Source organism: Perca flavescens, chromosome 22 (genome assembly GCF_004354835.1).
Source record: "Perca flavescens isolate YP-PL-M2 chromosome 22, PFLA_1.0, whole genome shotgun sequence".
NCBI classification, from domain to species: Eukaryota; Metazoa; Chordata; class Actinopteri; order Perciformes; family Percidae; genus Perca; species Perca flavescens.
In genome coordinates this window covers 26,773,942-26,801,741 of record NC_041352.1, presented here as the reverse complement: position 1 = coordinate 26,801,741, position 27,800 = coordinate 26,773,942, and the positions used below count along the sequence as shown (strand labels likewise).

General features: G+C 43.1%; 2 protein-coding genes across 3 annotated transcripts; one reads left to right on the top strand and one right to left on the bottom strand.

The window, feature by feature from the left end:
* Positions 1 to 414: 414 nt before the first annotated feature.
* Positions 415 to 10,668, bottom strand: hus1 (HUS1 checkpoint clamp component). Its single transcript, XM_028569575.1, has 8 exons — positions 10,494 to 10,668; positions 9,627 to 9,754; positions 8,590 to 8,766; positions 5,696 to 5,803; positions 4,666 to 4,740; positions 4,095 to 4,194; positions 2,102 to 2,236; positions 415 to 596 (listed from the first exon to the last, which is right to left on the bottom strand). Exons 1-8 carry the CDS (start codon positions 10,543 to 10,545, stop codon positions 514 to 516), a joined length of 858 nt encoding a protein of 285 aa, XP_028425376.1. The 5' UTR covers positions 10,546 to 10,668; the 3' UTR covers positions 415 to 513.
* A 2,762-nt stretch (positions 10,669 to 13,430) lies between these two features.
* Positions 13,431 to 26,914, top strand: tubb6 (tubulin, beta 6 class V). 2 transcript variants are annotated; one of them, XM_028569293.1, is made up of 7 exons: positions 13,431 to 13,539; positions 15,619 to 15,727; positions 16,632 to 16,742; positions 18,561 to 18,676; positions 19,629 to 19,757; positions 21,557 to 22,399; positions 26,192 to 26,914. In XM_028569293.1, the coding sequence occupies exons 1-6, from the start codon at positions 13,483 to 13,485 to the stop codon at positions 22,373 to 22,375; spliced, it is 1,341 nt and encodes a 446-aa protein (XP_028425094.1). In that variant the 5' UTR covers positions 13,431 to 13,482; the 3' UTR covers positions 22,376 to 22,399; positions 26,192 to 26,914. The 2 variants fall into 2 exon arrangements, with proteins under 2 accessions (XP_028425094.1, XP_028425095.1); XM_028569294.1 differs by lacking the exons at positions 13,431 to 13,539; positions 18,561 to 18,676 and having other exon boundaries at positions 15,635 to 15,727.
* The last annotated feature ends 886 nt before the right edge of the window (positions 26,915 to 27,800 follow it).

Genomic DNA, 27,800 nt, shown 5'->3' with positions numbered 1-27,800 from the left:
AATATTAAAACTCTTTTAATGCAAATACAATAACAAACTGAACGTCCCAAACAATTAGCCCTCCTGTTGTCCTCGGGTCAAATCTTCTATATCAGAAATTTGGTTTCTGTGTGTGTGTCTGAGTTTGTGTGTGTGTGTCTGTGTCTGTGTCTGTCTGAGTCTGAGTGTGTGTATGTGTATGTGTATGTGTGCATGCGTGTGATCGTGTGTGTGTGTGTGGGGGGGTGCGTTAAGTGACAAAAAAGCTTGGATAAAACTGACCAAAACATCGGGGGAAAGCAACAAAAGTTTTGACCGAGAAAAAGCAAAAGTAGCCCGGTCGACCAGAAGACAACACGAGGCTTAACGTGCAACTTGTTCCGTTTTCTGTCGAGATAAATGTGGATTCACCGGCACGTCCTGAGAACATGTGAGCTCTTCCTTAGGTCCGAGGACTGAAACCAGCCTCCATGTGGGACAGACCCCCAGACATTGTGAGTTTTTGAGCAGAACTGACTGGGGTCTGCAGAAGGTCTACGCCACAGCGGGGATGAAATACTGCAGCGACACGTCTTCATGCAGCAGAATCAGGTGGACGACTCTCTCGTGGACGATATCTGAAGAGGACAAGATCAATGGGAACAGGATTTAATCAGGGATGGGACATGACATTTTATTGAAATTTATTGAAAAAAATGTCTGGTACAGGATTTAAAATCCTCTAGCAACACAAAACACACATACATTAGGGTTGGGCGGTACCCAAATTTTGATACCGTCAAACCTCCTCCCTATCTTACCGTGGTATACGGTATTATCGTGACTAAATAAAAATGATGACATAAGGCTCAGGCGGCGCCACCAAACGGTTGGCTTGTGCACCGTTCAGAAACTGAATACCAAACACTAATACTGAAACAGTAATACCATAACAACAACTTACAAAAAAACTACTTGCTCCTCCACACTGTCACGTGATGACAACCACACGTAATCACATAAATTATATTTAATATTTCATCCTTGTCTCCTATATAAGTGCATTGCAGTTTTTTTAATGACGGTATTGAAACTGATACTGTGCTATTTTTAAGACCCCGCGGTATACCGTATTACCGCCCAACCCTAAATAAATGTGTTTGTATACACACGTATACACACATTTGAACATGTTTTCATAAAACACACACACAGATTAATTTTATGATTTAAACTAACATTCATTTTATTTATTTTTTACCTTTATTTATCCAAGTAAGTTGAGACAACTTGTCTTTTGCAGGAACACCCTGATCACATTTACCCAGTTCCACATTGCCCAGTACAACCACAGTCTGATCTGCTGGCCACTGAGCAGCTCCACTGGAGCAGCTGGAGGTTAAGGGCCTTGCTCAAGGGTACCTCAGTGGTGGTACCTAGATTTTATCCTGCCGGTCTGGGGATTGAACCGGCGACCTCCCGGTCACAAGCTCGCTTCTCTAACCTTTAGGCCACCTCATTTCGTCCAGATATCCGTCTCCTTCCTCTCTCTCTGTGTTGGCGATCTAACCTCCGGCTGATTTGTGAGGACTCTGGTTAAATGCTCCTCAGATCTCTGCAGGGTAAATCCAGACAGCTAGCTAGACTATCTGTCCAATCTGAGTTTTCTCTCGCACTACTAAAACTACTTTTGAAAGTATAGTTTTGTCACTTTTTTCCGATGTTTTTGTCACTTTTTTTTGACTTTTCGGTCACTTTTTTTTGTCTCAAATGTCCGATGTTATTGTCGATGTTTTTGCAGATTTTTCACGTTTTTTTTTAAAACACCCAAATTCAATGAAAGTAGTGAACGGATCATTTATTTTACTTGTTAAGAGTAATGGTTGTATGGAACGATCCACGTTACGTTTTTGGACAATTTGGTTGAAAGAAACCCAAGATATAGAAACCTTTTTGAAAATTGGTAAAATTTGACCAGAGGACAACAGGAGGGATAATAAATGCCAATAAACCAGAACATGTTTTTCTCCCATCCAGGAAGGCTGTGTGGACTAGCCAGACCTTCCTCTGCAGCGCTGTGGAGGAGGTCAAGCAAAGCGAGGCTACATTGCATTTTTCCTGCTGCTCCTGGATGAGGACTTACTGCACATGGCCTTGCTGGGGTTGACCTGCTGACCCATGAGGAACTGCTGCAGCTTCCTGATGTCCACCCTGGCCTGGGCCATGTCCTCTGGGTCCCTGCTCTGAGACGGACCGCCGTCCTGGGAGGCCTCGTCACCTGCAGGGACGGGAAGCAGAGAGAGAGAGAGAGAGAGAGAGAGAGAGAAATGTGTGAAAGAAATAACTGGAGCTGGAGCCAGGTCAACCGTCCAACAGTTGTCAAGACATTTCCCTGTAGCCTCAGACTTAAAAACTCTTTCATACATCAATCTATCCTACTATTGTTAAAGGGCTACGCCACCGTTTGTTGAAGTAGTTCTTATCACGGTCTCCCCTGGCTGTAGAGAGGTAGGCCAACGCATTTTTTGTCTCAGTGCAAGTAATAAGGTTGTTTTATTGTCTTTTGTTCGCTCACTTTTACTCACAACATGCTAACCGGCAACATAGGATTCCATTCACTACGCTAAGCTAACTAGCGGCGGAGCTGCACCGGACTAAAACAATGTACGCACAAAAAATCCGTTGGCCCACCTATCTACAGCTAGAGGAGACCCCACCTATCTACAGCTAGGGGAGACCCCACCTATCTACAGCTAGATGAGACCCCACCTATCTACAGCTAGGGGAGACCCCACCTATCTACAGCTAGGGGAGACCTCACCCATCTACAGCTAGGGGAGACCCACACGCATCTACAGCTAGGGGAGACCCCACCTATCTACAGCTAGAGGAGACCTCAATCTAATAAGGGGAGTTTACAAAAGGAGACCCCACCTATCTACAGCTAGGGGAGACCCCACCTATCTACAGCTAGGGGAGACCCCACCTATCTACAGCTAGAGGAGACCCCATATCTACAGCTAGGGGAGACCCCACCTATCTACAGCAGGGGAGACCCCACCTATATACCTAGAGGAGACCCCACCTATCTACAGCAAAGAGGAGACCTCACCTATCTACAGCAGACCCCACCTATCTACAGCTAGAGGCCCCCCTATCTACAGCTAGGGGAGACCCCACCTATCTACAGCTAGAGGAGACCCCCCTATCACAGCTATCTACAGCTAGAGGAGACCCTCACCTATCTACAGCTAGAGGAGACCCCACCTATCTACAGCTAGAGGAGACCCCACCTATCTACAGCTAGAGGAGACCTCACCTATCTACAGCTAGGGGAGACCCCACCTATCTACAGCTAGAGGAGACCTCACCTATCTACAGCTAGAGGAGACCCCACCTATCTACAGCTAGAGGAGACCCCACCTATCTACAGCTAGGGGAGACCCCACCTATCTACAGCTAGAGGAGACCCCACCTATCTACAGCTAGGGGAGACCACACCTATCTACAGCTAGGGGAGACCCCACCTATCTACAGCTAGAGGAGACCCCACCTATCTACAGCTAGAGGAGACCTCACCTATCTACAGCTAGGGGAGATGAGTGATGAGCCCTATTTCAACAAACGGTGGCGTATCCCTTTAAACCAGCTACATTACATCCAGTGCAATATTTATTTAGGGTTATATGTCTCCAAGACCTTGTCTGTGTGTATGTTCATGTCATTTTCTGTTGTTCTACATGTACAGTATGCTTTGTTTCCTTACTTGGGTGTTTATGTAATTTGTGGTAATGTGTCATGTATGTCTTTTGGGGTTATTCATCTTATGTATGTCTGTATGTACGTTTATGTCCTCTTTTTTTTTTTTTTTTATATATATATATATATGAGCTACCCAGGGATGTAAAAAGAATTTCAGGACTGGCTGACAATAAAGTTGTATCCACAAACTAAAGTTATTTGCACATACGGTCAATGGAGGGATTCATCTGTGATTAATCTCGAGTTAACTTTTTGACAATCGTGCAATTAATCCAATTGAATAGTTCATATCGGATCTTTACTCAGTATCGGCTGAAGTTCAGGTATGGTAAATCGGTGTCAGAAAGGACCAAACGTTATTGGAAGGTTTTTACCCCACGGAGGGTTTCCCAGGTCTTTGAAGTGAGTGGTGACAGAAACCAGATCTGTCTCAATCTTCAGGTTCATCTCTCCGCTCAGGTTGGCCTCCATCACCTGACAGACACACACACACACACACACACAGACACACAGACACACACACACACACACACACACACACACACACACACACACACACACACACACACACACACACACACACACACACACACACACACACACACACACACACACACACACACACACACACACACACACACACACACACACACACACACACACGACAACATAACCTCCTTGGCCGAGGTAATAACGTGACTTCACTACCATCCATTCACTTCTTGTGGTTACAAACTGCCATGTCGGAGAAACTTTGTTGTTGACCACATTCTGGGATTTTAAGGTGTAAATAATGAATCTAAACTTTAGTCAAAGCGATGCTAATACTGGTTCTTTATTTCAAATATGTATGGATCAGTTTATTCAGGCTTGAGAACACCCTGAACTGCACCAAGACCTCAACTCAAGTGAAGTTTGATGATGAACGTGACCGTGAAATCGTACCAGGAAGTTGGAGAGGTTCTTCATTCTGTCCACGATGTTCTTCAGTGTCTTCAGAGGAGGCAGGTAGATACTGACCTGCAGGGACAAACGTATAACGGGACACTTGTCAGAGACGCCTTCCCTTCACTTTCATTGAACGCTCCACCTACGCCAACACCTTCCCATAATCAACGGCGCCTAGTGCAAGCGTAGGGTTCGGTGGGAAACAATTCTAACCCGTCAAAAAAAGCCGAATATTCAGTCGAATCTTCATCCCTGATTGAAAGACACATTTTAGAATTCCTGTCCTCTTGGTGTGTTGCACTTAACTCTCCTGTTGTCCTCGGGTCATATCTGACCCATTTTCCAAAAGTTCAAAATAACGTGGATGGTTCCATTCGACGCTCCTCACAAGTTAAATAAATGACCCGTTACATACTTTCATTGAATTTGTTTGTTTTATTGAATTTTATAGCATGGAAAGAAAAATTGATAATAGAATGTGGAAAAAAAAGACTGATAGGATGAGGAAGAAAGCTAGGAAAATCAATGCAGATAGTACACACCCTCTTACGAGCCAGTTTGAGCTCATGAAGTCTGGGAGGCGCTTCAGAGTGCCTCTGGCAAAAAGTGTTTTTAAGTTTAAATTTCCGAATGCCATCAGTATCCTTAACCAAACCGAGTGACAACATCAATATGAGCAGCTAGCTTAATTTGTTTTTATCTTGATATCTTTTTTTTTTTTTTTAAATACATATTCAATTTACTATGTCTGATATGTTGTCTGTATGTTTATTTCTTGTATGTCTGGTGAGCCACAGGAACATTTCCAATAATAAAGATGGACAATAAAGATTTATTCTATTCTAAAAGTGGGAAAAAAAAAAGAAAATGTCAAAAAAGTGACAAAAACTTCGAAAAAAAAAAAAAAGGGACAAAAGTGTGGACCAAAACGTTGGATTTTTTTTTTTTTACATTTTGATCCAGAAAAACAAAGAGTTGCACGGTCAACGGGGCAGACGACACAAGGGTTAAAAGAGGTGTCACTTACGTCGAAGTCGGGCATGCTCGGCTCTTTGAACTCGTTCCAGAGTCTGCGGGGGATGACGTCCACCGGGACGTCGTGGGTGACGACTCGATTGATGCTGGAGAGGGTGGGCTGGACAGGACATCACTCCGTTAGCTTTCTCACAGTTTACAAAGGCTACGTTCAGACTGCAGGCAAAAGTGGCCCAAATCTGTCAAGTGACCAGGTCAGACTTCTTCAGAAATCTTGCCCAGATTCCACATGTGGTCCTGAATCAGACCCAGACCCAAGGCGGATTTGAGGCGACTTTTACGTCAATCCACATCGACATTTCTCACAATTATGCTCCGGCAGGAGCTAGCCCGAGACACTAGAGGTGTGAATCTTCACTGATCTCCCGATTACAATCATCATTTCAGCGATTCGATATCTCGATGCATCACGATGCGTCAAATACATTTTTCTATTAAAGCCGTGTAGAATATTTAATTCATAGCTTTTCAAGCTTCAAAAACCAAACATTGTGCAGTGCTCTAATACTAAATAAACTGGATACATAAAACTATACAGCACTGAGCACATGGCACCTCCTGACTGTGAAAAACACACCAGAATATGTAAACAGAGATGTTGTTAGGCCGACATTAAATTACAAACAGAAGTAATCGATTATGGCCCGGTCGATTATCGATGCAGCATCGTCCACGATTCGATGCATCCATTATCTGATTAATTTCAACACCTCTACTAGACACAGACAGTAAGATTAAAAACTTGACCAGGCATCCGCACAGACATCTGTAGTGAATATGCAGCACCTGCTCCTTAATGTTACGACTGCCATTACGCAAACATTTTGAAATAAAAGCGAAAATTGGGCGGTGATGGCGCAGTGGATATGACACGTGCCTTCAGCGTGGGAGACCCTGGTTCGATTCCCACTGCGATACATCAGCCAACGTGAGCAAGAGACTTAACCCCTAGTTGCTCCAGAGGTGGACGACCTCGGATATATAGCACATATAGCAATTGTAAGTTCCTTTTGGATAAAAGCGTCAGCTAAATGACATGTAATGTAATGTAATGTAATGACAATGCTGACTTCCACCATTCGCTCCCTAAATTTAGTGCAACAGCGTGCTGCGTCTGAGGTCATTGTTATTTTGCGCATGTTGGTCAGTTCAAAACCGCAAACAGTTCACACTGGAATCTGATTTAGGACACATTTTAAAAGCTAATGGGAACAGCCAAACCAAAAATCTGATCCGAGCCAAAAATCCGAAATTAAGCATTAAGATTTTTGGTGTGAACGTAGCCAAAGCTCCTCCAGAGCCATTGGTCAATAAATCTGGAGGAGTTTCCCTTTAACTTCAGTCTGAAGCCTCTTTTACACACACAAGGTTTTCCCTCGCGTTATATAACGTTAGTATCCATCACTACTGTAAGAAAAGAAAAAAAAAAATCCTACCTATCCCTTGCTGCCACTGGGGAAAAAATGTAAATAAAAAATAAAATAAATTCCCTATCGACCCATGACCTCAACTGACAACCAACCAGAACCAAAGAATTTTTTGGTTTTATGCCTAGGGTACAGCAATAAAACAATAAATAAAACTTGAGGTTTCTCAGATGTAATGATTGTAGTCAGACTTGTTTAAGCTTTAGTGTTTTGAGTGTTATGTATGTATGATCTACTCTAGCTTTTCCAACGTTTAAGACACAGATATGGAGATAATAACGCTCCATAATGATGTGAAAAAGACGCCAAACAACCATGAATGGACACAAACCGACTAGAAAGAGACGCCAAATGACCACCGAGACCCAAAACAAGCCCAAAAGCTGCATGTTGCAGGTGAGTAGGCCTGCACGATTGGGGGGAAAATATGAATCACGATTTTTTTTTTAGCTTAGAATTGATATCACGATTCTCTGCCACGATTTTTTCACACAAAGTGTAATGTTTATTGCACACGTGACCCATGACAACACAAAACAAATTGGCAGTAACATACTTTTTTTTTGGCACCTAGAGCACATTGCACATCACCACAAGCCTGTAAACATAGAGGCTTCAATGAATAAAGAAAATAAAGTACATACTGGCCCTTTAAGTACAGTAGGCTACCAAAAATAGTGACATAATAGAGCTCGCCGTGTGAAGCGCGTGTCCACGCTATTCTCCGACACGCACTCCAACAATCACTGCTGATAGACGGCCTGCTGTACAGTCGGGGTCTAACTCAAAATGTACCTGTCAGGCTCGGTCCTTGTCGGGCCGAACTTTTAATGCCCGATTACAACTCACAGCATAACACACTGAACTAAATATGAACCTGATACAGGCTCTATCTGAACTCTTTCAACATGTCTCTACGTAATTAAAAACATGCTAATGTCAATGTCAAACGCTTTCAATAAATTCATTGAAAGAGACAAATAAAAATAGGAGTAGGGCTGTCCTCGACTAAAGAAATTCTTAGTCGACTAACACTTGTAGGATTTTGTCGACTAATCGATTAGTTGATTTAATTGACAGAGCTGTGCGCTTTGAGAGGTGGTTAAGACTAGAAAAGCACAATATAAATGTAGTTAATTAACCATCTGTAAAACTGAGTTTCTCCACAATTAATCCTGCAAAAGCACCACTTTAAATCTTGTGTTTACCATAAATGTGCTCAGAAGTTTCTTGGAAATGAGTAATTAAGCATGAATAAGCATAAAAAATGACTAATCGACTAAAGAAATCTTAGTCGACTGAGACCAAAACTACCGATTAGTCGACTAATCGACTAAGAGGTGGCAGCCCTAAATAGGAGTCATTTAAAAATTAAATGGCGAACAATGGGAGAATGGAGATGGCGATATTATAACGATTTCTCGTGCAGGCCTATTGCAAAGCGACGTCTGAGTCTCACCAGCTCGGCGGCGATGGTGAGGCAGGGACAGTGCTTCTTGGTCAGTTTGACCTTGACGGCCTTGGCGTTCTGGAGGGTCTTCAGCGCTCGGGACAGGTTCTCCGGGGTCACCTCCAGGCAGATCTCGTTGTCCTCGGGGGACACGCCCTCCATCTGGTACTCGTCGAAGAAGTTGGCCTGCAGGGAGGGGAGAGCACACGGGCGCCATCAGCTGGAAGAGTAGACGGGGGTCACTTCAAGTCACACATCGCTGTCCAATAATGGCTTCTGACTGTTTGGATGCTTTCAATGCATGCATGCATGTCTTTTTGTGACATTTGTGGACGCTTTTTTTCAACATTTTTGACGTTTCTTTTTCGTTTTTTTCCTCGCAACAATCGATTAATCTTTGAAGCTCTAAACTTTATGTAAGTTTTAAGACATTTTGTAAAAGGGGGGGAAGGAATGAAGACAGGATGTGTGTGTGTGTGTGTGTGTGCGCATGCGTGCGTGCCAGTGCGTGTCTGTGTGTGTGTGTGTGTCTCTGTCTGTCTGTCTGTCTGTCTGTGTGTGCGTGTGTGTGTGTGTGTGTGTGTGTGTATGTGCCAGTGCGTGTCAGTGCGTGTCTGTGTGTGTGTGTGTGTGTGTGTGTGTGTGTGTGTGTGTGTGCACGTGCGTGTGTGTGGTGGCTGTGTGTGCACGTGCGTGAGTTTGAGTATGCGTGTGTGTCTGTGTGCGTGCAAATCCCTCCAAAGCAAATGCTTACCGATTATTTTAACAGTTGACAACTTTATTATATTACTATGAAGTAGTAGAAGTATTTCTGTGGGACAAGCGTTGCTTGCGTCTGGAATAGAGGACTTTATATCCTGTACCAGACATTTTTTTCAATAAATTTCAATAAAATGTCATGTTCCATCCCTGAAAAACATCCTGTAAAACAAAAGGTTTAATGCTGAGTGGGACAACCCATAGTGCCCCATAGTGGACCCATAGTGCCCCCCCATAGCCCAAATGGCTTCATAATGTGTGCATAAATGAAGCACGCGAGCTCTCACCTGGGACAGTTCACACCACATGCTGACGCCTCCGTTGGCCACTTTACCGGACAGGACGAAGAACAGGTTGTCTGGGGTCAGACGCAGGACGCACGTCTTGGTCAGCTTGGAGATGGTGGTGATGACTCCTGGGGAGGGAGAGGAAGAGCAAAGGTATTAACCACGATGCAGTGGTGTGGTCTAACGTATAGTAGTGGGTATACTGCACTGTATATGGGCCAGAATCTGCCTTTGGAGGAGGAGGAGGCCATATCATAGTGGTGGGGTCTGGGTGCCCTCTCCCAGGGAAGGTTTAAGCATCAACGACTTCATTTCCTGTATTCTGATACACTTTTATGCACCAGTTTACGGTGGAAATCCCTTTATTTAGCCTATTTGAAGAAAATAAACGAAAATGACAACTCAAAATATATCTAAAATATAATAGAAAGTATGTTGTTGTGTGTCATTGGGCATTTTTAAGTGGTAATCCTGGAGCTTTCTCAGTGCGTATACTGCTTATGCCTGCGTATCACGTAGACTACACCACTGCCACGATGTACACATTGCAAATATTCTCTATACTGTTCACTTTCGCACATGATCAATATCCCTGATATTCCTGTTCTGATCGTATAAATTTGAGCAAAAAAAGCTAACATTGTATTAAAGTTAGCATCTAAATCAGCCGTAATTGTACGCCGAATTGAAGTCGATCCCTGAAGTATTACAAAACTTACAAAAAAATTTGAATTAAATGTGGCGTTGTATTATTATTGCGTCTCCACAAAGAAATATGAGTTTACGTGCAGAAGGCTGGTGGAAGCTAACCGGTTAGCGGCGTCAGTTGTCGGTTACCTCCCGGTTAAAGAAGCTAACGGGACTTACGGGTGAAGTGGTTGAGACAGGCGATGTCTAGGATCTTCCCCCGAAACTTCATATTGAGTTTACAGCTCCTTAAACTCTGAGGTCAGGGAGATGCGCACTTCATTTGGCATTGGTAGCTGTTTTTTTAAAGCGCACCGCCGCCTTTGTTTGGTCCGAACGTGTCTGAGGTCCGACAGGGAACGGCAGCCAGCGACAACAGTTCCGGTGTAGATTTTAGACGCGGCCAGTCAGAAGAAACACAAAACAGAAACAGAATTTTACATAAATAATATCGCGGCCCCTTTTTGAGTCTTTAATGTATTTGATTACAAAACCCACATTATTCTATATGTTTATATCCAGTGTCAGAAGGGGCTCTCTTGTACATCCTCAACTGACCTCTACCGGTGGGCTGACGGAGCTGCAACACAATCATCATCTTGGGCGGCGGTACGGAGCCCCCGGTGTGTGCACGTTCAAAAGTTGTTGCTACTACTGCCACACATATACTCTCTCACACCTCTCTCTCTCTTACACACACACACACACACACACACACACACACACACACACACACACACACACACACACACACACACACACATATACATACAAGCACATACATACACACAGTAACACATATATACACACACACAGACACAGTAACACACACACACATAGACACACACTCACACACACAGTAAAACATACACACATATACACACACAGTAACACAAACACACACACAGTAACACACACACACATACACACACTCTCTCTCATACCTCTCTCTCTAACACACACACAATAACACGTACACACACACACACAGATATACACGTCACACACGGTAACACATACACATATACACACATATACACACACACAATAACACAGTAACAAAGTAACACATACGCATAAGCACATATACACACAGTAACACACACACATATACACACACAGTAACACAAACACACACATATACACATCACACACAGTAACACATACACACACACACACACACACACTGGTTACAGTATATAGGACTAACAGAAAATGTTCTGTATTTTAACTGAAACTATACACACATAATTTCCACTTTTTAATAATGGCACAAAGTGCGGATAATGTGCTGCCAGAACATTTTCTGTTTTTTTTTATAGATTTATTTCTTAAAATGCAGGAAATGAAGTGTTTGACGCTAAAACTTTTCTAGGGAACAATGTTCCAAACACCAAAACAAGATCCTTCCTGAGACTATATAGCAGAGACACCGTAGCGCCGTCTGGAGCTTAGCCCCGCCCCACGACAACTGTGATTGGTTTAAAGAAATGCCAACAAACCGTGAAAACAGTAACATCAGACAGTTTTTGTCTCTCTTTCTAGGTGTCAGGAGTGAAAACAGTTAGAGAGCAATTAGATACATGTGTGTGTGTGTGTGTGTGTGTGTGTGTGTGTGTGTGTGTGTGTGTGTGTGTGTGTGTGTGTGTGTGTGTGTGCGTGTGTGTGTGAGAGCAGGTTTTTCTCCCATCCAGGAATGCTGTGTGGACTAGACAGACCTCCCTCCCCAACGCTGTGAAGGAACACACACACACACACACACACACAAACACACACACAGGCACAGGCAAAGCGAGACTACATTGCACTTCAAAAACATCTGAACTGTCCCTTTAACCCTTGTGTTGTCTTCCTGTCGACCTTTTTTGACACTTTTGTCGCTTTTTTCAACGTTCTTTTATAAAAATCTTTTTTAAAATGTTATAAAATTGAATAAAACAGCCAAATTCAATGAAAGTAGTGAACTCATCGTTGATTTTGCTTGTGAAGGGCATTGTAGGGAACCACCCAAATTACCTTTTTATGAAAAATGTAGTTGAAAGAAACCCCAAATTTCTGATATACAGTATAGAAACTTGTTGAAAGTGGGTCAAGTTGAACCCGAGGACAGCAGAGATCAGATTAGTGCACCACACAGTGGGCCGAGAGTTGCAGAATCCCTGATGAATTCCTGTTTTATAGCTCTCGGTGAAGTGTAAACCGAGCCCCCAGCAGCAGCTGACTGGGTGGGAATGTCTGCCAAATGTTCTCTCACAGAGCAGCAAATTAAAATCCTTCCACTGTCACAGACTCGTACATTCACTTCACCTTGTTTCGGGTTGAAATAGATCCAAACTAGCAGCGGGGGGAAGCCATGGCAGCCTCATTTCTATAGCACAAGGGTTTAGGGTTAGCAGTTCAAACAGCTAATAATATTAAAACAGCTAATACTATTAAAACAGCTAATAATATTAAAACAGCTAATAATATTAAAACAGCTGGCGAGTTATCTGTACGCATTTTGAGATATCCGCATGGATGTCTACGCTAGAGTGCGGATCGGGCCGTGTGTGTGTGTGTGTTTGTGTGTGTGTGTGTGTGTGTGTGTGTGTGTGTGTGTGTGTGTGTGTTGGTCTGTGTGTGTGTGTGTGTGTGTCTGTGTTTGTCTCTGTGTGTGTGTCTGTGTGTGTGTCTGTGTTTGTCTCTGTGTGTGTGTGTGTCTATATATGTGTGTGTCTCTGTGTGTGTGAGCGTGCGTGTGTGTGTTAGTGTGTGTGTGTGCGTGCGTGCGTGTGTGTGCGTGTGTATGTGTTTTAGTGTGTGCATGTGTGTGTGTGCGTGTATGTGTGTGGTGAGTGTGTGTGTGTGTGTGTGTGTGTGTGTGTGTGTGTGTGTGCAAATTCCTCCAAAGCAAATGCTTACTGCTTAATTTAACAACTAAAGTTGACAACTTTATTACATATGAAGTAGTAGCAGTATTTCTGTGGGACAAGTCAAACAAAGGTTTAATGCTGAGTGGGACAAACTGGACCCATAGTGCCCCCCATCCCCACCCACTCAGGGCGGGGTCTCGGGAACGTGCATGAGAGGAGGAAGAGAAGAGGAACTCCTGACACACACACACCGACAGCAGGACGAGAGACACACAACCAGACCAGCAGCCGGAGAAAGAACGACAGAAGGGAGAAAGATGAGAGAAATAGTTCACATCCAGGCGGGACAGTGTGGGAACCAGATCGGGACCAAGGTACAGCTCTTATCCTACTGTCAGAGTGTGTATATATGTGTGTGTGTGTGTGTGTGTCTTTGTCTGTGTGTGTGTGTGTTTGTCTGTGTGTGTGTGTGTGTGTGTGTGTGTGTGTGTGTCTGTATGTGTGTGTGTCTCTCTCTCTGTGTGTTTGTGTCTGTGTGTGTGTCTTTGTATTTTGTGTGTGTGTGTGTGTGTGTGTGTGTGTGTGTCTGTGTCTGTGTGTGTGTGTGTGTGTGTGTGTGTGTGTGTGTCTGTCTGTGTGTGTGTGTGTGTGTGTGTGTGTGTGTGTGTGTGTGTGTGTCTCTCTCTCTCTGTGTGTGTCTTTGTGTGTGTGTGTCTCTCTCTGTGTGTGTTTGTGTGTGTGTGTGTCTTTGTGTGTGTGTGTGTGTGTGTGTGTGTGTGTGTGTGTCTATGTGTGCAGACATAATCTGATGAAACATTCGAAAACATTTTGCAAACCCGACAGAACTACAGAACTTAACTTTAAAAACACAAAGTTTCCAAATATGTCAGGCAGATTCTTTTTAAAAATGTGTCTTAAATGATAAGCAGTGCAAAGTACATTGTGTTTTATGTCATATGTGTGTGTGTGCGTGTGTGTGAGTATATTGTGTATGATGTCTCTCCTGTTTGAATATTTCACTCAATGTCTAACAGTGAAAAACTAGAACAGACTGTGCAGAATAACATCATTTTTAACATCCTTAAAAACTACTTAAGGTTTACTAAAGTGCCAAAAATATCTTGTAACCAGCACTCCCATTATGGAATGATACCTAATTAGTTTGCATGAACAGGATTGAACAACTATAAGAGGAATATGCAGCAGCTGACAAGTAACTTACTTTAAAAACATACAAAAAACACAGTATAACACACACCCTGCCACATGTAGCTCTGCCAACGCTAGAGAGAGCTGGAATTTGGGCAACTGATGTGTGTGTGTGTGTGTGTGTGTGTGTGTGTGTGTGTGGGTGTGTGTGTGTGTGTCTGTGTGTGTCTGTGTGTGTTAGGGGTGTCACAATACCAAAAATTCAGTAGTCGGTGCCAATACCAGTGAAATAACACAATTCTCAGTGTCGATTCCGATACCATGGTGGTGGTAATGGGGCAGCACATTTTCACCAATTTCAGGTCACATGGTCCGCTTGTGTTTGAGTTTTCGCGGTATAAGCCTCGCTGTGTACTCCGTTGCAGTCGGTCTCCGGCTGGAACAAACTGTACACAGGCCAATCACAGATGAGGAGAATCCGGAGATCCGGAAACATCGACCAATCAGACCAGTCTGGGCTTTTTTAAAGAGACAGGTGCTCCAACAGAGCGTCTCAGACAGAGATGAATATGGTTTTTGAATATTAAAGCGCCCATATTCTGCTCATTTTCAGGTTCATAATTGTATTTTGAGGTTGTACCAGAATAGGTTTACATGGTTTAATTTTCAAAAAACACCATATTTATGTTGTACTGCACAGCTCTCTCTCTCACTGCTGCAGATCCTCTTTTCACCTGGTCTCTGTTTTAGCTACAGAGTGAGACCTCTTTTCTTCCGTACTATCTTTGATTGCACTCACACATATCTCCATAGACAGTAAAAGAAAGGCTGTTTCTCCAACTTCGGTCAGTTACAAGTAGTGGTCCACAATATATCGGCCGATATGGTCATTTTTTTAACACATCGGTATCGGTTCGATGTCAACTTATATATAATTTTATAAAGATTACGTTTTTTCTTCTGAAAATCTGATCTTTTGCACACAGGTAAAGGTGCCCAATATCAGTCATTTCGGAAAATAAATCACAAAAGAAAAAAAGAAAAGCGTTTTGGAAAATAGTTCTTTATTTGATTATTATAAAAATGTGTTTTCTATACTGAGATATCGACATCGGTAAATATCGGTATCGGCCATAACAGCAATATTAATATTGGTTATCGGTATCGGCCACAATTTTCACATCGGTGCATCACTATATATATTATTATGTAATAGGGCTCCTTTAAACCTCAGCTGTCAGAGAGGGCGAGCAGTACCGTACAGACAGGAAGTGCGAGCTCTTGTCTTGTGTGTTTGCGGTCAGTTCTGGGAGGTGATCAGCGACGAGCACGCCATCGACCCGGCGGGGAGCTACGTGGGAGACTCGTCTCTCCAGCTGGACAGAATCAACGTGTACTACAACGAGGCGTCCTGTAAGTACTACACACGGGAGTTGTGTGTGTGTGTGTGTGTGTGTGTGTGTTTGTGTGTGTGTGTGTGTGTGTGTGTGTGTGTGTGTCTGTGTGTCTCTGTTTGTCTTTGTGTGTATGTGTGTGTGTTTGTGTGTGTGTGTGTGTGTGCGCTTCTCGTTTAACTACATTCGTGGGGGCCAAAATGCCGGACCCCACAACTTTAAAGGGCTGTTTGAGGGTTAAGACTTGGTTTTAGGATTAGGGTTAGAATTAGGTTACGGTTAGGGTTAGGGTAAGGGTTAAGGTTAGGCATTTAGTTGTGATGGTTAAGGTTAGGGTAAGGGGCTAGGGGATGCATTATGTCAATGACAGGTCCCCACAAAGATAGTGCAACAAACTTGTGTGTGTGTGTGTGTGTGTGTGTGTGTGTGTGTGTGTGTGTGTGTGTGTGTACGTAGTACTCCTTGTCCTTTCTCAGTAGACTAGTATGCCTGTTTTTTTTATTTTTATTGATGCAAACACTAAACAACGACAAATTACACAAGATTCAGCGCTGGACAAAGTATTCAGATCCTTTTACTGCAGTAAAAGTACTAAAGAACTAATAACACACTGTAATAATACTCTGTTACAAGTTAAAATCCTGCAGTGAAAATGTTACTTCAGTAAAAGTCTGTGAGTGTCATCAGGAAAATTTAGGTAAAGTATTTAAAAGTAAAGAAAAAGTACATTACTGGAGTAAATGTACTTAGTTACATTCCATCAAAGAAAAGATGAAATTAATCAAATTCAGTTGTTCTAGAATATGGGAGCTTTTTATCCCGTTTGCATTAAGGTACAATAGTGTGTCAGTTTAACAGTAAACTGTATTTAGCAGAAATAGTGATTTCTGTCTGAAAGTGACGAGTCTTCTCCGTTTGCGCAGCACATAAATACGTCCCCCGTTCTGTGCTGGTGGACCTGGAACCAGGAACCATGGACAGCGTTCGCTCAGGAGCCTTCGGACAACTCTTCAGACCAGACAACTTCATCTTCGGTAACAATCCCCGGCTTTTATTAGAGCGCCCATATTCTGCACATTTTCAGGTTCATAATTGTATTTTAAGGTTGTACCAGAATAGGTTTACATGGTTTAATTTTCAAAAAACACCATATTTTTGTTGTACTGCACATTGCTGCAGCTTCTCTTTTCACCCTGTGTTCAGGTCTCTGTTTTAGCTACAGAGTGAGACCTCTCTTATTCTGTACTATCTTTGATTGCACTCGCACATGCTCAGTAGCTCAGATGTAGCTCATGTCAGCTAGCTCCATAGACAGTAAAAGAAAGGCTGTTTCTACAACTTCAGTCAGTTCCAAGGCAGGATCAGCTGGGAGACTTCTTCTAAACCAGGGAGCACATGGAAGTAGTTCTTTTGGAGATTAGGGTGAACTAGTGTGTGCTGTAGCAGTGCTTTGCTATTGAGAACGAGGTAGCATGCTAGCGTTACGAGCTAACGGTTAGCATTAGCTAACGTAGAAAGCCATTGCCGATTTTGACCAGCTCACCAGGAGACTGAAGGCAGGACACATTCAGAAACCGGATCTCACTCAGAACACCACGGATGGATTATTTTCAAAGTCTGTATGCGTGTGGAAGCACCCGGACACAAAAGAACACCCCAAATCCCCCCAAAAAATTGTTTTTTCATAATATGGGCACTTTAATCTTTCGGAATTGGTTCTGGATTTGGTTCGGAATACGATCTCTCAAAAATAGTTAACAAAACGTGTTTCTGAAAACATTAAGATAAGATAGGCCATACAGTTGCTGAATCCGTCTTCATTTCAGATCAACAAAGGTCAGTTTGAAAGATTTTCCTTTTATGCAAATGAGGATCGGGCGACTCGACGCCACGCTTCTCCAAAGTCCCCACGACGCTCCCAGAATGCATTGCACGGCTGCTCCTGTAAAAAAAATGTATGGGAAGCGGGGAAATGACGCTGACAATGGAAACACCACATGACTGTCTTTAGCAATATGTTGCAGCCTTTCGAAATGTGTTTATTGCGCTAGCAGCTATTGCTATGATAATAAAAAACAATATATTGTGCAGCCCTACTTTATACTAGGGATGCATTGAATCCAGGATACGGCTTCTGATTGGGCTGAATATTGGGCTTTTTGATGAGGTTGGGTTTCTGCCGAACCTTAGAATTATTTCCCACCAAACCGAACCCTACGCTTGCACTAGGCGCTCTACGCTGGTCACCGTAACGACGGCGCCGTTGATTACGGGAAGGTGTTTATGTAGGTGGAGCATTCAATGCAGTAGGCTGTGAGGAAGTGGACGTGGATCTGGTGAGCAGAAAAAGTTGTTGTTTGGCAGTACTTTCAGTCAAAAGAAGGCCATTCAAGTCCAGCTACATGTTCAATCTGTTCAATGCTGATTTGTCTCATGGTGGCGAGGACCCTAAACTATACACAACATGGCCGCTGTTACAACATTTGGTCTGAAACATCCGAAAGAATACAAGTTGTGCACGAAGGAATCTCCAGACAGCAGCCAGAATGGAACAACTTCAGGTACGGCAAAGGAAGGACAGTCACAGCTAAGGCATGGGTTTGGGGTTAGGGGTTTGGGGTTAGGGTTAGGGTTAGGGTTAGGGTTAGGGTTCGGCAGCATTTAATCTGTACCGTAAACACACTGAAGTGTGTTTTTATGAACCAATATCTCCGTGAAGAGAGAAGAAGAAGCAGGGAGGCTGCAGACCTCTGCTGAGTGTGTGTCTGCACGCCAACGTTCCCATCTGTTGTGGCGATCGTTTCACATTTCACAGATGGATTTTTGTCTCCGTGCTCATTGGTTGTCTGCAGGCCAGACAGGTGCGGGGAACAACTGGGCCAAAGGTCACTACACGGAGGGGGCGGAGCTGGTGGACGCGGTCCTGGACATAGTGAGGAAGGAGTGTGAGCACTGCGACTGTCTCCAGGTGAAGACCACTTGTGGTTTTAGCTTCTTTCACGTACAGTACGTGTCCGAAATAAAGCCGCTTTGGACGCAGAAACTGTCTCCTGGGCTGGGTTAAAACCTGGGTTTATCAGAATCAGTTTTTTTGACCAAGTATACTTACTGTACATACACAAGGAATTTGACTTCGGTAGGTATTAACTCTCTTTACATTCAACAAATGGTAATATAGACACATAGTGTACAATAGAGACAACCATATAGGCACCTATCAACATAATCTACAAAAATACAAATATACAAATAAGACATAATATCAAGACAAGTACGCATGGACTGGGATGTAAAGTGCAAAAAGTAATAGTGCAAAGTAGTGTGCATAATGCATATTATGTGTTCACATTTCAGTAAGTAACATTTTTAGTGGTCCCAAAGATCCCCTCCCAATTAGTTTGTGATACAATACAAATTAGTTTTGGAATATCCACCAAAAAGAGCCCAATATAAAGTGGAACAGTAAGAGCTGCTAGGGATCAGAGCTTTAGGGGGGCCTGGCACCCTTTGAACATTTGTTAAACATTATTCTACTGTGCTAACTGTGCATTTTAACCTCATTTTGCAGCAGCGCGGTATGGAGAAACACTGAGTTATGTTATTAATATATATATATATATATATATATATATATATATATATATATATATATATATATATATATATATGAGACTTTAACGCGGAGCCACGGGACCGTTACTACAAAGGTGGAGCGGTATAACAAATGAAATCAGATATCAATCTATGGAAAAGCAGATATTTTAAAATGTCTTTCTCCCTCTCTCTCTCTGTCTCCCTCTCCATCTCTGTCTTTGTCTCTCCCTCTCTCTCTCTGTCTCTCTGTCTTTCTGTCTCTCTCTTTCTGCCTCTCTCTCTCCGTCTCTCTCCCTATCTCTCTCTCTCTCTCTCTGTGCCTGCAGGGTTTCCAGCTCACTCACTCTCTGGGGGGGGGCACCGGCTCAGGGATGGGCACCCTGCTGATCAGCAAGATCCGGGAGGAGTACCCAGACCGGATCATGAACACCTTCAGCGTCATGCCCTCACCCAAGGTATCAACATTACAACATAAATAAGTATATATATATATATATATATATATATATATATATATACTTATTTATGTATATATATATATATATATATATATATATACATGTATATATACATATATATATATATATATATATATATATATATATATATATATATATATATATATATATATATATATATATATATATATATATATATTGGTGGAGCGGGCGCACATACTGTGGAGGTTTGCTCCTCGACGCAGCAGCCACGGGTTCAGCTCCAACCTGTGGCCCTTTGCTGCATGTCGTTCTCCTTCTCTCTCCCCTTTCATGTCCTCATCTGTCCTGTGGAATTAAGGATAATTAAGGGCCTAAAATAAAAATCTATTCCTTATTTTTGCTTAGAATTTTGTTATTTCAGAAAAAATACAATTTCAGTGTCATTTGATAAGAGGACACATCTGCTGTTCTGAATCGAAAAGAGAGGCGAAGTTCCTCCCCTTCCTGTCGACCGACCTTAATTCGGAAAAAATATGAACTGTAGTGAACGGGGAGAGACTGATTATTTTTTGATCCCGTTTTGAACTGAGCCATGGATTACAAATAGGATGTTTGTCCGTTTAAAAGATCATTCGTCAACAGAAGAAAGTCTCAGTTTGTCAAATATTTGTCGTCGTACCACTTAAGGCCTCTTTGTAGTTGCCGTTCCCGATCCTGTCGCGCGACAACGTGACGTCAAAATGACGTAGATCTCGCCGGGTGCGCCACGACAAAGCCGAAACAGGAAACACGGACGAATTCGAGGCACCCGCGGCGCTACCGGCGCTAAAATGGGTGTGCCCAGGCCCACCCATTTTAGCGCCGGGCCAGCCCATTTTGACCCAGGCCTATAGTGAGTAGTGAGTGATTTTCATTCTAGCAGTTCATCCAATAAGCAGCCCGAGGACAGCTTTGAGTGAAAGCTTCTCAGTCAATCAGCGGCTTCTACCCCACGTGTGGACTCTTAAGCCCCGCCCACAGGCTGCCTCGTCACCAGCAAGTGATCCAATAAAATGAATGACGTTTGCGCGCAAGCTTTTCAAGCAAGCTCAATGAGACAGACACAGACTGTAGCTATTAGCTAATATGAAACGCAAAGCAAAGGAGCAGGAGGAGGAAACTCCCGCCATTTTAAGTAACGCGGTTACAAGTGACGAGTTACCATCGTGCTCGGCCACCCTCTCCCCATCAAGTCCTCCTGTAGCCACCCCCTCACACCAGCAAGGCAAGTAGGGTAACAGTTGGGTCCCCTAATACTGTATCTGAAGTCTCTTTTATATAGACCTTAGTGGTCCCCTAATACTGTATCTGAAGTCTCTTTTATATAGACCTTAGTGGTCCCCTAATACTGTATCTGAAGTCTCTTTTATATAGACCTTAGTGGTCCCCTAATACTGTATCTGAAGTCTCTTTTATATAGACCTTAGTGGTCCCCTAATACTGTATCTGAAGTCTCTTTTATATAGACCTTAGTGGTCCCCTAATACTGTATCTGAAGTCTCTTTTATATAGACCTTAGTGGTCCCCTAATACTGTATCTGAAGTCTCTTTTATATAGACCTTAGTGGTCCCCTAATACTGTATCTGAAGTCTCTTTTATATAGACCTTAGTGGTCCCCTAATACTGTATCTGAAGTCTCTTTTTATATATATATATATATATATATATATATATATATATATATATATATATATATATATATATAGTTCATGTAGAAAGTGAACTTTCCCAACGCTGCCCCTAATCCCACGTGATCTCGTTCTGACCCCTTCAGGTGTCGGACACGGTGGTGGAGCCGTACAACGCCACGCTGTCGGTCCACCAGCTGGTCGAGAACACGGACGAGACGTACTGCATCGACAACGAGGCGCTCTACGACATCTGCTTCCGCACGCTCAAACTCACCACGCCCACCTACGGCGACCTCAACCACCTCGTGTCGGCCACCATGAGCGGCGTGACCACGTCTCTCCGTTTCCCCGGCCAGCTCAACGCAGATCTCCGCAAGCTGGCGGTCAACATGGTGCCGTTCCCGCGCCTCCACTTCTTCATGCCGGGGTTCGCTCCCCTGACGGCGCGCGGCAGCCAGCAGTACCGAGCGCTCACCGTCCCCGAGCTCACGCAGCAGATGTTCGACGCCAGGAACATGATGGCGGCGTGCGACCCGCGCCACGGGCGCTACCTCACCGTCGCCACGGTGTTCCGCGGGCCCATGTCCATGAAGGAGGTGGACGAGCAGATGCTGAACGTGCAGAACAAGAACAGCAGCTACTTCGTCGAGTGGATACCCAATAACGTCAAAGTGGCGGTCTGCGACATCGCGCCGCGCGGGCTCAAGATGGCCGCCACTTTCATCGGCAACAGCACGGCCATCCAGGAGCTGTTCAAGCGCATCTCGGAGCAGTTCTCCGCCATGTTCCGCCGGAAGGCTTTCCTGCACTGGTTCACGGGCGAGGGCATGGACGAGATGGAGTTCACGGAGGCCGAGAGCAACATGAACGACCTGGTGTCCGAGTACCAGCAGTACCAGGACGCCACCGCCAACGACGGCGATGAGAACTTTGAGGACGACGAGGACGAGATCGTCGAGTAAGGACACCGAACACGTTACAGGGAGGTGCGTTCAGGTGCATTCTGGGCGTGCTGGTCTTACAGGGAGGTGTGTTCAGGTGCATTCTGGGCATGCTGGTCTGACAGGGAGGTGCGTTCAGGTGCATTCTGGGCGTGCTGGTGTGACAGGGAGGTGTGTTCAGGTGCATTCTGGGAGTATTGCTATCTAGAGGCAACGGGAAGTGATGGCGCCATTGACCAACAAAAACCTGGTCTAAAGTCAATAACGCAGCATTTCATTGTTATTTTAACAGAGCATTAGTAAAATGCTCCTAGGCTCAAATGCACAGCGTGCGTGCACTATATGTTTACACACACAGGGACACACACACACACACACACACACACACACACACACACACACACACACAAAAAGACGCACAGCAGCGCACACACACACGCAGAAGATTACAAATAAAAATATTACGATGTAAATCCTCCATGATAACAGCAATGCTCCAAGGTCCAAACGCGCCTGGCTTTTAAAGGGAATGGGAGATGATCTCTGATTGGTTGATTGCATGTTACGCCCAAAACACACCTCTGATTAACGAAGACACTAAGGACAACTCTTTAGAAACTAGCAGACACTAAGGACAACTCTTTAGAAACTAGCAAAAGTGGATTTGGACACGCCCTAAACACACCTGCGCCAGACTTGGACTAAATAACTTTAGACTTTAGGTGAGACTTGGAAGCAAAGATGACTTGTTGACACAATACTGCACAAAGAAAGTGTAGTTTGTAATTAACTGGTGTTGTTCATGTCCAAATAATCCACTCTGGGCTTTTTCCAGAAGTTTTTGATGTTATTTTGGACATTTTTCTCACGTTTTCAATGTTTTCGTTGCTTTTTACGGACGTTTTTGTTGCTTTTTTTTCCAAGGTTTTTTTGGACAGTTTTTTTCGCGTTTGTGTCACCTTTCTGGATATTTTTTTGGTTGAAGTTTTTGTTGATTCTTTTTGAGTTTTTGTCGCCTTTCTTAAGTGTTTTTTTCACACTTTTTTGTCTAATTTTCTGAGTTGTTATCCCACACTTTTTTCCCATCACTTTTCTCCTGTCCCAGGACCTGCCTAAGATTGTTTTGGAGCTCTCAACCCCCCCACCCCCAATGTTGAACCCAAAGCTACGCCCCTGCACTTGGGTCAGTGTAACGCTTATCAGTTCAATTTTCTAAGCACAAACACATTTGGAACAACAGGAAAATGGGTTCAAATATCCAATTTTTCACTTTTTTCCCCACCTTGACAAATAAAAAAATTGGATCTTTAAACTGTTTTTCCAATTTTCAGTTTTTTTTATTATTTTATTATAAATTTAGAAAATTACAAAACTGCGTCTGAACTCCAATTATTCAATACTGCCATGGTATTCTCTCCTTCGTTCCACCTAGCTACGCCCCCCCCCTATACTAAATATAATATACAGTACAAGCCAAAAGTTTGGACACACCTTCTCATTCAATGCGTTTCCTTTTTATTTTCATGACTATTTACATTGTAGATTCTCACTGAAGGCATCAAAACTATGAATGAACACATATGGAGTTATGTACTTAACAAAAAAGTGTGAAATAACTGAAAACATGTCTTATATTTTAGATTCTTCAAAGTAGCCACCCTTTGCTTTTTTATTAATAAGGGAAATAATTCCACTAATGAACCCTGACATAGCACACCTGTGAAGGTAAAACCATTTCAGGTGACTACCTCATGAAGCTCATTGAGAGAACACCAAGGGTTTGCAGAGTTATCAAAAAAAAGCAAAGGGTGGCTACTTTGAGGAATCTAAAATATAAGACATGTTTTCAGTTATTTCACACTTTTTTGTTAAGTACATAATTCCATATGTGTTCATTCATAGTTTTGATGCCTTCAGTGAGAATGTAAATAGTCATGAAAATAAAAAGGAAACACATTGAATGAGAAGGTGTGTCCAAACTTTTGGCCTGTACTGTAAATAAATGAAATAAAAATATAATAAAAAACAGAAAATTGGAAAAACTGTTTAAAGATCCAATTTTTTAATTTGTCAAGGTGGGAAAAAAAAATGAAAAATATGATATTGGAACCCATTTTTCTGTTTTTCCAAATGTCTGTTTGTGCTTATAAAATGGACCTGATAAGCGTTACACTGACCCACGTGCCTCAGCTCAGGGGAAGGTATTTGAAATCATATTGTTTTCAAAAGTAATCAGTCAGCGAGAGTTTTGTGGAGTCCCCTGACTGTCCACGGCGGGGACAAGCGTTCCCATTAATCTCCGGCGCTGAGAGTTGGTTCCCCAGCACTTCTGCTTGTGATGGGGATTAGGTGGCGCTCGGCGAGCTGTCACACATAACAAAGCTCTCGGCTCATGTCTGTCCTGGGGGGGGGGGGGGGGGGGGGGGGGGAGCCGAGGTCTGTGGGTCTATTCTCCGCTGAGCTACGGGACGAGGCTCATGGACAGTACTGCAGTAATCCGGCCACAGCAGCAGTAGTACTTTACTCTACTAGAGTACATCAACTTTTATTGAGAAAAGTCAAATATCTTTGACTGTATTTACTGCATGTTGCTTTTTTTGACTCTGCAAGTGTGTGTGTCTGTGTGTGTCTGTGTGTGTCTGTGTGTGTTTGTAAGTGTGTGTGTGTGTGTGTGTGTGTGTGTGTGGGTGTGTGTGTCTGTGTGGGTGTGTATCTGTGTGTGTGTGTTTGTGTGTTTGTAAGTGTGTGTGAGTGGGTGTGTCCGGTGTGTGTGTCTGTGTGTGTGTGTGTTTGTATGTGTGTGTGTGTGTGTGTGTGTGTGTGTGTGTGTGTGTGGTGTGTGTGTGTCTCTGTGCCTCTGTGTGTGTGTGTGTGTCTGTGTGGGTGTGTCCGGTGTGTGTGTCTGTGTGTGTGTGTGTAAATGTGTGTGTGTGTCCGGTGTGTGTGTCTGTGTGTGTCTGGTGTGTGTGTCTCTGTGCCTCTGTGTGTGTGTGTGTGTGTGTGTGTGTGTGTGTGTGTGTGTGTGTGTGTGTGTGTGTGTGTGTGTGTGTGTGTTTGTAAGTGTGTGTAAATGTGTGTGTGTGTCCGTGTGTGTGTGTGTGTGTCTGGTGTGTGTGTGTCTCTGTGCCTCTGTGTGTGTGTGTGTGTGTGTTTGTAAGTGTGTGTGTGTGTGTGTGGGTGTGTCCGGTGTGTGTGTCTGTGTGGGTGTGTATCTGTGTGTGTGTGTTTGTAAGTGTGTGTGAGTGTGGGTGTGTCGTGTGTGTGTGTGTGTCTGTGTGTGTGTGTGTGTGTGTGTGTGTGTGTGTGTGTGTGTGTGTGTGTTTGTTTGTGTGTGTGTGTGTGTGTGTGTGTGTGTGTGTGTGTGTGTGTGTGTCTTTGTGTCTGTGTGTGTGTGTGTGTGTGTGTGTGTGTGTGTGTGTGTGTGTGTGTGTGTGTGTGTGTGTGTGTGTGTGTGTGTGTGTTTGTAAGTGTGTGAGTGTGTGTGTGTGTCTGTGTGTGTGTGTTTGTAAGTGTGTGAGTGTATCACTTTTTTTGGCTGCGTTTTTTGAAGCATTTTCTGGGAATTTTTGACACTTTTTTCAACGTTCTTTTGTCATTATTTTCCCCAAATGCTATAAAATTGAATAAAACACCCAAATCCAATGAAAGTAGTGAACTGATCATACGTTTAACTTGTGAAGAACGCTGTAGGGAACCATCCACCATATTTTCTTTGACAATTTGATTGAAAGAAACCCAAATGTTCTCATATAGAAATGTTTTGTATTTGAAAATGAGTCAAATGGGACCCGAGGACAACAGGACGGCTGATGAGTTTTCCTGTCGTTTCTCCAACAGGAGCTGGAACGCAGAGCGGCAGTTTGACGAGCCAATCGGAGAGCACGACGACAACTTCGGCGCAACCAATTGAAGGCAGAGGCGGGTCATCATGTGGAGGGAAAGAAAACGTCTCCTTGTCTTAGACCACGTGTGGATTAAAGTTAGTTTATAGCGATATGAAGATTAACATGAAGACATGAACAATATGAAGATTACCATGAAGACATGAACAATATGAAGATTACCATGAAGACATGAACAATATGAAGATTACCATGAAGACATGAACAATATGAAGATTAACATGAAGACATGAACAATATGAAGATTACCATGAAGACATGAACAATATGAAGATTAACATGAAGACATGAACAATATGAAGATTAACATGAAGACATGAACAATATGAAGATTAATTCTGCAGAACACTGGATCACCAACCATGTTTTCTGACATTTTAGGTCGGTCGGAGAGTTTAAAGGAACACGGAGAAGGAGCCTGTAATGTCTCTGTTATTACAACATGGCATCATGACTTCGTGTAAACACACACGCACACTTTCCTTAAGCCAAGTGGCGTGCTACGCGAGGCCAAAATGGCGTTCATAAATACGCTAAAAAGCGAGTATGCGTCTCGATAACACGCCAATAATGGCGTACGAATTTGCGTGCCATACATGCAGCACAGGCCAAAAGTTTGGACACACCTTCTCATTCAATGAGTTTCCTTTTTATTTTCATGACTATTTACATTGTAGATTCTCACTGAAGGCATCAAAACTATGAATGAACACATATGGAATTATGTACTTAACAAAAAAGTGTGAAATAACTGAAAACATGTCTTATATTTTAGGTTCTTCAAAGTAGCCCCCCTTTGCTTTTTTTCACCTGAAATGGTTTTACCTTCACAGGTGTGCTTTGTCAGGGTTAATTAGTGGAATTATTTCCCTTATTAATAAAAAAGCAAAGGGTGGCTACTTTGAAGAATCTAAAATATAATATATATATATTTTCAGTTATTTCACACTTTTTTGTTAAGTACATAATTCCATATGTGTTCATTCATAGTTTTGATGCCTTCAGTGAGAATCTACAATGTAAATAGTCATGAAAATAAAAGGTACTGTACATACGCCACTTCATGACATCAGTCTGGTCATTAGATTAAAGCCTCGACTTGAATTCTGCTTGATTTTTAGAAGAAGTGCTTCCTGTTTCTCCTCATTAATGTGTAAACTGGGTGATGTGTGTTTTTTTGAATGTTTGTTGCTCAGAAACTGAAACCTCCAAAACTGACGAAGACGACTTTGAGAATAAAGTTCTACTTCCACACATGGTAACGCCTCAGATTCCTGACTGGATGTTGGAAAAATACATCATTGCAACGTTGAAAAGCTGTTTTTTTTTTGGTTTTTTTTTGCACACTTCTTTTGTCGGGCAGGTGCGTTAGGATATGATCCAAAAAGTTGAGAGAACATCCCGATGCACACTGACCATTACGCAATAATTCAGTGTGCGGGATGTTCTCAAAAGTCAATACATCATTCAAATCATTATTGTTGTGGCCGGGTTGGTTCAGTGGGTAGAACAGGCGCACGAGGTTTAGGGCTCGATGCAGAAGG

Coding starts and splice junctions, on each gene's coding strand:
- hus1 (XM_028569575.1), bottom strand. CDS start 10,545: ATGAAGTTTCGGGGGAAGATCCTAGACATCGCCTGTCTCAACCACTTC. Junction 9,755..10,493: donor CTGTCTCAACCACTTCACCC/GTAAGTCCCGTT, acceptor CTCCCTCCCCAG/GAGTCATCACCACCATCTCC. Junction 4,741..5,695: donor CGAGCATGCCCGACTTCGAC/GTAAGTGACACC, acceptor TTGTCCCTGCAG/GTCAGTATCTACCTGCCTCC.
- tubb6 (XM_028569293.1), top strand. CDS start 13,483: ATGAGAGAAATAGTTCACATCCAGGCGGGACAGTGTGGGAACCAGATC. Junction 13,540..15,618: donor GGAACCAGATCGGGACCAAG/GTACAGCTCTTA, acceptor GTTTGCGGTCAG/TTCTGGGAGGTGATCAGCGA. Junction 16,743..18,560: donor ACCAGACAACTTCATCTTCG/GTAACAATCCCC, acceptor GGTTGTCTGCAG/GCCAGACAGGTGCGGGGAAC.